General features: G+C 33.8%; 1 protein-coding gene across 3 annotated transcripts in view; it reads left to right on the top strand.

Annotated features, from left to right (window-relative positions):
- Positions 1 to 1,086: 1,086 nt before the first annotated feature.
- Positions 1,087 to 8,557, top strand: part of LOC149775213 (aspartate--tRNA ligase, mitochondrial-like) — a 69,621-nt gene continuing 62,150 nt past the window's right edge. Inside the window, exons 1-2 of one of the 3 annotated variants that reach the window (XM_089943872.1) lie at positions 1,087 to 1,137; positions 5,998 to 6,164. In XM_089943872.1, the coding sequence (XP_089799998.1) occupies positions 6,096 to 6,164 (69 nt within the window). In that variant the 5' untranslated portion in view covers positions 1,087 to 1,137; positions 5,998 to 6,095. Of the gene's footprint in view, positions 1,350 to 2,085; positions 2,198 to 5,997; positions 6,165 to 8,557 lie in introns of those variants that run through there. The other 2 variants (XM_089943870.1, XM_089943871.1) reach the window with 2 other exon arrangements.

The raw sequence follows: 8,557 nt of genomic DNA, 5'->3' as shown, positions 1-8,557 counted from the left end.
GAGCAAAAGCGCTTCGTGAAGTTCCTAGATTGACTAGATTGATTATTGGACACAGAATTTGAATAAACTTAGGAATGATTTTGAGTATTGCTAGAAAATGCCTTTAATTGTTTGGGTTACTGGTGAAAATGTTATGATCGCTGATGTAAATGCTCGTATTCCACATTTTAATGGTTACAGGATTTAAAAAATACAACCGCCCCCCCCCAAAAAAAAATGTCCTGAATTTGTACAGTGATATAGAGATCTGAAACTTTGACATTTCTTTTGAGATCTGTATGCGAGACTTATCAAGAAATTTAAACATTCTGAAAGAAGTGGGGCTAGTTCGAGGTGAGGATGGTGTAAGGGAGACTGCAATACGATTTATAATTACGTCCATTGTACTACGAATCGTTTGTTCGTTGTCAGGATTTACCCATATTAATCGAGGATTCCAAAAGGTCCCTTAATTTCACCTGAATTTTGTTAAGGTGCGGTAGCTCGTGCGCTTATTTAATTCATATCGCGAGTGTATCTAAATGAGAGAGAGAGAGAGAGAGAGAGAGAGAGAGAGAGAGAGAGAGAGAGAGAAATTTGTGAGATTCACTGTTGCTCTGTGTGACGTGTGTGTGTGTGTGTGTGTGAGAGAGAGAGAGAGAGAGAGAGAGTTACTGATGATGTCATATTTAGTAGCAGAAATAAGTTTTGAGGTTAATATTTTGGAAAGAAATGTTCTTTGTAAACGTAAGAAATATATGTGATGACTTTGTCATGTTGAATTGAAATTTCAAATATGAGAGAGAGAGCGAGAGATGTGTGTTTTCATATGCCTTCGCTTTATTACAGTACTCCGTGCACGAAGAAATATTGTTGTTTCACTTTACTTGAAGAGACAGAGGTAACACATTTATTATCTCTTTTGTTGTTAAGAATCCTATTTACACACACTCACACATGATCTTTTTTGTTCTAGTTCTTCTTCTTCGTACAATTGCTAATAAAGGGAAATTACTCTTGAATTGGTTCTCAGCGTGGATGTTTGGCAGTGGTTCTAGCTGTGGACTTCCGGTTCTTCTCGCGGATGTGCACTGCAAGACACTGTTGGTTGCATTTACTGCAGAATTTCAATATGTCAGCCCATTTAAGTTATTGACAGTGAGTACTTAGCATCAAAACTATGGATATATCGATAACGATAAGACCAACAAATGCATATAAAATGATTTAGTTTCTTATTATGCAATTTCTGAGAGTATTAATTCATACAACAGGGGCAATCATGTCATTAAGAAAACTTTTGTCCATTAGAGGCATGGTGTCGCCAAGAACCTGCATGCAATTAGGAAACAGACGTTTTCTCCACAACAGTAAGTTTTTGATTTCCGCATGATGCCACTGAGTAAGTGGCACATTTTCCCTATAATGCTTATTCCTGTCTTTCAAATGTGTGGAATTCTTATACAGTAATACCTCGTGCATTCGCGTTTCTGGATTCGCGAATTCACGGATTCGCGAAATTTTCATTGGTACCCTCTACGTACATGTTTTCTTTATTTTATTGAATTGTACCTTCGTTATATGACGTCTGTGACATATGAAGTTTACCTAGTTCACCTTCCTGACAATGACAAAGAAAACGTCAGTCATTAAGTTTACAGTCCCATTCGTTACTTGGTTTTACCTTACTGTGAGTGCAAAATAAAACGGCAGCCAATGAATTAGTATAGGGGTAATATTAGTATACATGTACCGTACTGTAAATGCGCTAGTGTGGCAAATACCCATTAGGCGATACTGTACTCTATTTTTACGTCAACCATTTATTTCTCTTTTTAAGGGTAATGTATTAAGCTAACTTTAAAATGAAATTAAAGTGCTTTGCGAGCATGATTTGGGTCATATTTAGAGTTTAAACCCTAGAAATAAGCAGTTATTAGCATTTTTAGTGACTGGTACCAAACATTCATGATTCCTCCTGATCCGCGACTGGTTCTGGAACCTAACCTCGCGAATGTTCGAGGTATTACTGTACAATGCAACCTATTTTTAGTATCTTCTGTTGTGTACAATCACTTGTCATCACGCACAAAACGATTGTATTTACTACATATACAGACACTGTTTTGAGCGACCACGGTAGATCTTCAGTACGCAGTGGATTACGAAATGGAGTGAAATGCAATATCAGCATTTCAGCATATGAAATGGAATTTGGGTATTGTATACTTTTGAAATTATTATAAAATATAAATAGTGTGCATGATATAATTATAATCGAAATATAGTCCTACAATGTAAGACATAGCATATGTTTTTGTCCATCACCCCCCAGAACACAAATATTGGGTGATGTGTTTTACATTGTAAGACTAAATCGAGATATTGCAATAATTTACATGCTTTGATAATATATGGAATGAAATCAACACAACTATGCCTATTTGTTCTCAGTTTTTCCAGCTATTTAATCCTATGTTCTTCAAAAGTTATGCACACATTTAAATGCAACAATCAAATATGCACACATTGTGTTGCAAACTGGAAAATTGACATGCAGAATGAAACGCAGAAGCGAGATATTGCAATAATTTACATGCTTTGATAATATTGCCTCAGATGGGTGGGTTTTTTTTGGCCAGAAAAACATTATTACACAAAAGTGATTAATTAAATGTAAACATGGAATGAAATCAACACAACTATGCCTATTTGTTCTCAATTTTTCCAGCTATTTAATCCTATTTTCTTCAAATGTTATGCACACATTAGTTTATTTGATTGTTAAAGGTATAACAGCAGTCATCACTTTAAATGCTATCCATTTTAATTTGACTGGAAAATTGGAAAAATTGTTATAAATATTTCATTTCAAATTCTGCATAATTGTTAAATGTAAATTCGTGATGCATCCAAAATGGAATCATGTCAATGAAAGTGAGAATCAGTTTGTGAAATGACATCATGGAACAAATAATGTTTTAATTTATTAAATTACAACAGTGGTTTTAAAATAAGTAATAGAACAGTGAGAAGCAGCAAGCTTTGTAAAATTAAACAATTTATTTTCCTAAAATACAAAGTGAAAATGTGAAAAAGGAACTTATGGTATTGCAAATTAAATCCCATATAATCCTAGAATTACTATCACAAGTCCCAAAGATGAAAGTTTTGAAGTGATATTCCAAATTAATCCAACACTGGAAGTGTTGATATGCCTTTGGTGTCCTGTATCATGGTGATGTGCCAACAGTCTTTTGTTAGATCACAATATTACAATCCCAGAATACATGTATATCCATATTTGAATTCACTTTTAATTCAAGTTTATATTTCCAAGAGTTATTTTTGATGAGCACTTTGCATTTCCTGTGAAAAAAATAACTTGAATAAATAATTAATTCCAGCCCGAATGAAATACTGGACACAACAATGATTCTTCCTCAAGATCTTGTAGCTCAAAGGAATAATTAGTAGAAAAACAAGATTATGTAGTCCCCTGCTTGACATCAGGTCACAATTAACATTTTGTTGTAATAACTATTACCTAATAGAAAATTTCATTCTGAAAGGTTCCAGATGTTTTCAAGATAAAATCTTAGTTATAATTAGAAAGTCTGTGTGAAATTTATTATAATAAATAGGGTGAACGCGATGTCCTTGGCTCAGGCAAAAATAATAATCATAATAGTTAACCCATACTGATAGAGAAGAATTTAATTATGTATTAGTTGTTTACAAAATTTAATTATTTTTTTTTTTCAGGTCAGGTTGAAAATGAATTTGATTTTGAACAAGGTCAAATCCAATATACAATATTCCAAAGCATATAATCATGAAATAGAAAAAAATTCCCAACAAAAATTAACAAACGGTGCAAATTAAATATACATGTCATAACAGTTACTTGAAACTGAGACAGGACAGTATAAAACATGCCTATTTAAACAAGACAGAATCAAGTGTGCCTGTCTAGACATGACATGATAGTATAAAGCATGTGTCTATTTAGACATGACAGTCACAGTATGAAATGTGTCGGTAACTGGAGATCATGGCACATAATAGGATTGGTACATAAAGAGGTTGGAACATAATTGATTTGGCCCATACAAATTTAATTTAAAAAATTTCCCATAATATACTTGGCCCATGATGGATTTGGCCCACAACAAAGTTGGCCTTAGCTTTGATCTTGTATGGCTTCATAACATCTTGCTATTGAACAATAAATAGCAAGCAATTTCTTTTTGTACAAAAATTTGTATTTTTTTGTGTATTTTGTATGGCATGTAACACCTTTTGCTATTGAGCAAGAAATATTTAATCCAGACATGTTATTAATAACTAGTGAGTATGCAAACCTTCAGGCTTGATTGACTCGATAGTCACCTCCTTTTGTAAATTGACATTTTGAGTAAAAAACAAAATTAAAAATGAATGTGCATTTGATCTTTGTAAAAACCAATATATATATATATATATATATATATATATATATATATATATATATATATATATATATGTATGTGTGTGTGTGTGTGTGTGTGTGTGTGTGTGTGTGTGTGTGTCTGTGGAGTGTTCGAGAGTAGTAACTACAATCAACAAAAATTGTTCATCCTAGGAACTTTTTAAAGGTACTGAGTTGGGTCAAGGAAAGAAGACATTGGATATTTACTGCTGATAATAAATTTATATAAATATTTAATTACTGTTAATATTGAGAAAAGGTATAAGGGCTAAGACAGGCAAACTTACAAACTTGCATACTAAAAATTTTTTTTTTTAAATGTTTGCTTTTGTCTCTGTGCTTATCATTTAAAAAAATAATCTATTTAACTCATAACTTTGCTGCAATACAAGGACAGAAGCATTTAAAGATCAGAATACTGGAAAATAATTACTGTTGATACAAACCTTAAATTTAATTAACAGTTAACAATGGCATTTCCAAAATGCTGATTATGCAGTAATATAATTTAATAATGAGGGATTATGATTTTTTTTACCACTGTATTTCTATTGCAGAATAAATGACTGTTGAAAGAAAGATACAAAGAATTAAAAAAATAGAATAAACCTTGAACAGAGAACATTACATCCATGTTGCTATTAAGAAAGGACAGTGTAAATTGTTTTTAATTTTACAGTGTGTAACATTTATATGAATTTAAAATTTAGAATAGCACTTTATTGATATATCTATATTTAGTATCAATGAACACTCTACCAGGATAATTTACTTTGGTTGATGACTGAAAGATTTGTACACTTGATAAATGCAGTAAATAAAGACCATAAACAAGATACTTAATAAAGTTTCTAATACTAATAATGTAGGTCATTAGTTTTGCCACATGTTTATGGTAATGAAATTGCACTACAGAGGTTGCAGGTTCAAAATCCTTGTAGAGTCATACCAAAAACTTGTACAGATAGTACTAACATTGATGTTACTCTTTGAAGTCTGCTGCCCAGTAATGTTGTAAACTATACATACATACATACATACATACATACATACATACATACATACATGCATACATACATACATGCATGTATTTAGCTGTCAGCGCTTACTATTTGAGTTTGAGGTACAGTACATGTTTTTTAGCAAGACCCTCGATGGATTCTTTTTGAATGCTGGTGGTTGTTGATATGGTGGGCTTAAATGAATTGCAATTTTCAGTACCATTTTCTGTGATGCCCATTGTATGTGACTAACACCTTGGACTCAGTAGAACCCTAATCAATGTCCATACTAAATTGAAATAGTTATGGTTACTTGGCGTGAATATGGTAAAGTTTAACACAAAAATGATAATGTATTATATTTTACACCATGTCCAGGTTATTGTCTAACATAAGTGGGAAAGTCTTCATGTATCTTCACTTTAATGGATTTCATCAAAATTATTGAAAAATGAAGGAAAAATATAAAAGGCATAATTAATGTATTAATGTCTATTTGTCATGTTTCTCTGTATTTATGTTCATTTTATTTATTTCTTCATGCAGATGTTAGCTACACAAATAGAACTCACACTTGTGGAGAGCTGCGAGAAACTGATGTTGGTAAAACTGTGCAGCTTTGTGGCTGGCTTCAGTATCACAGAATGGGAGGCTTATTTCTGATACTTAGAGACTGGCAGGGCCTAGTCCAGTGTATTCTTTCACAAGAAAAGGTTTGGATTTGATATGGGGGTGGGATGATAAACATAAAGGCCTTTCAGTATTAGACAAAAGATACTGATGTGCATTGAAATATAGCTGAAGATGCAACTATTAGAAAAATCTTGAAATAATTGTTTTCATATGCAGTCAACAACAGTGGAAGAAATTTTACAGAAGGCATATTACAGACTCAGATTTCAGATGAACATATAGCCTTTCTTTCAAGCATATAGCCTTTCAGATGAGCATATAGCCATTCAGATGAGCATATTGCCTTTCAGATGAGCATTTAGCCTTTCAGACGAGCATATAGCCTTTCAGATAAGCATATAGCCATTCAGATGATCATTTAGCCATTCAGATGAGCATATAGCCTTTCAGATGAGCATTTAGCGATTCAGATGAGCGTATAACCTTTCGGATGAGCATATAGCCTTTCAGATGAGCATTTAGCGATTCAGATGAGCATATAACCTTTCGGATGAGCATATAGCCATTCAGATGAGCATTTAGCCATTCAGATGAGCATTTAGCCTTTCGGATGAGCATATAGCCTTTCAGATGAGCATTTAGCCATTCAGATGAGCATTTAGCCTTTCAGATGAGCATGAGCATTTAGCATTTCAGATGAGCATTTAGCCTTTCAGATGAGCATATAGCCTTTCAGATGATCATTTAGCCTTTCAGATGAGCATATAGCCTTTCATATAAGCATATAGCCATTCAGATGAGCATTTAGCATTTCAAATGAGCATTTAGCCTTTCAGATGAGCATTGTCAGCTCACGTGGGTTGCTTATGTTAATTAGGACCCACTCAGTGAAGTTTGCAGAGTCATATGGTAATCATTTTGTCTCTATGCCCATCAGACTGTCAATCTATCTATCCATCCATCAGCATTTTGAATTCAGAAAGATAACTTTACTGAATGTACAAAATTTGGTTTGCAGCTTGATGTTGGTGAGACCTCAAATGAATTTAGTTTTAAGCCAAACTATACAGATGATTGATGGACTTGATAAAGTTTTGCATGCAGCTTTATTGTGAAGAGGTTTTAAATGAGTTTGATTTCCAGTATTCCATGATGTCTTTCACAGGAGTTTGATTGCTTGCCATCCTAATTTCTGTTCCCACATTGTAACTTATATTCAGATTGTTGGATTTCCAACATCCCACACTATCATTTGCACATTTTCCTAACTTTACATAGGATTGTTCAGTTGGACTGAATTGTGTATGCAGCATTATATAGGTGGGATCTTCAGTAGCATATATCATATACAGGAGTTATGACTTCTGATTTTGCTGTTGTCCAAAACTTTGGTTTTTGCAGCATACATATATCTCATTCTAAGATTGCCTGATATCAACCAAATTTGGCATACATGTATTTTTATCGAGGATTTCCTGTTATCAACCAAATTTGGCATGCATGTATCTGTACCCAGGGTTTCCTGATGTCAACAAAATTTGGCATGTATGTAACTTTATCTAGAATTGCCTGATTTTATCCAAATTTGTTGATGAGCTCTGAGATGTTTCTATGTTTATTTTCTTATGATATCTAAGTGGACCTTATTGAAAATGATGCTAATATTACATTCAACATGGGGGCCCCGAGTGGCCGAGTGGTTTAAAGCGCTCTCCGTTACGGATCACTGCCATCTCACCTCTGTCTACGTGGGTTCGAGTCTCGGATTCAGCCAGTGTGGGTATGTGAGAAAGCTTGCCAGTAGCTTCTCGTGGGTCAGTGGTTCTTTCCGGGGTTTTCCTGGGTTCTTCCTCCACCATTAATACTGGCGGCCATGTATAGCCTATCGTGTGCTGAAAAATGGCGTTAAACCCTACAGCAACAGCAACAACATTCAATGTGGCCTGTTCAATAGACATCATGAAAATCTTGTTGTAACTATTTCTGAATGAATATTCAGATCTCATATTGGTCTGTAAACAAAACCATGGCCTCTTACATCAAATATGGTCACCATGGTGGCCATCTAGAAAATCTTATTACTTAAGAATATCAGATGGCTAATTTTTAAGCACTCAGCAGTTTCAGATTATGGAGAAATGGTTTTATCTTGAATTCCTTGAAGATCTTTTCGGTCTGTAGAGCATCTGTCCCCTCTAGGAACTCTTTGACACATAACAAGGCTGTGTGATAATATGTCCAGAAAACACAAACATTATTGTAGTTTCATAATATGAAATCACATTATAATTGTTTTTTATGAGCTAGGAACTAAAATAAAGTGAAATACAGAAAATAACACTGGGGAAATAATGGGATTTCAGTCTGTGCCAGCACTATGAGAAGGGTGGGGTATACTGAGAGACCATTTTAGTGGGGGGATCACTCATTTCCACAGCTTCCTTGTAATATTCATTATTTGAATAAAATTCAT

This window comes from Sinohyriopsis cumingii, chromosome 19 (genome assembly GCF_028554795.1).
Source record: "Sinohyriopsis cumingii isolate HCF-2022 chromosome 19, ASM2855479v2, whole genome shotgun sequence".
Lineage (NCBI taxonomy): Eukaryota > Metazoa > Mollusca > Bivalvia > Unionida > Unionidae > Sinohyriopsis > Sinohyriopsis cumingii.
Note: the sequence above shows the minus strand (reverse complement) of the source record. Positions and strands in the feature narration are given on the sequence as shown.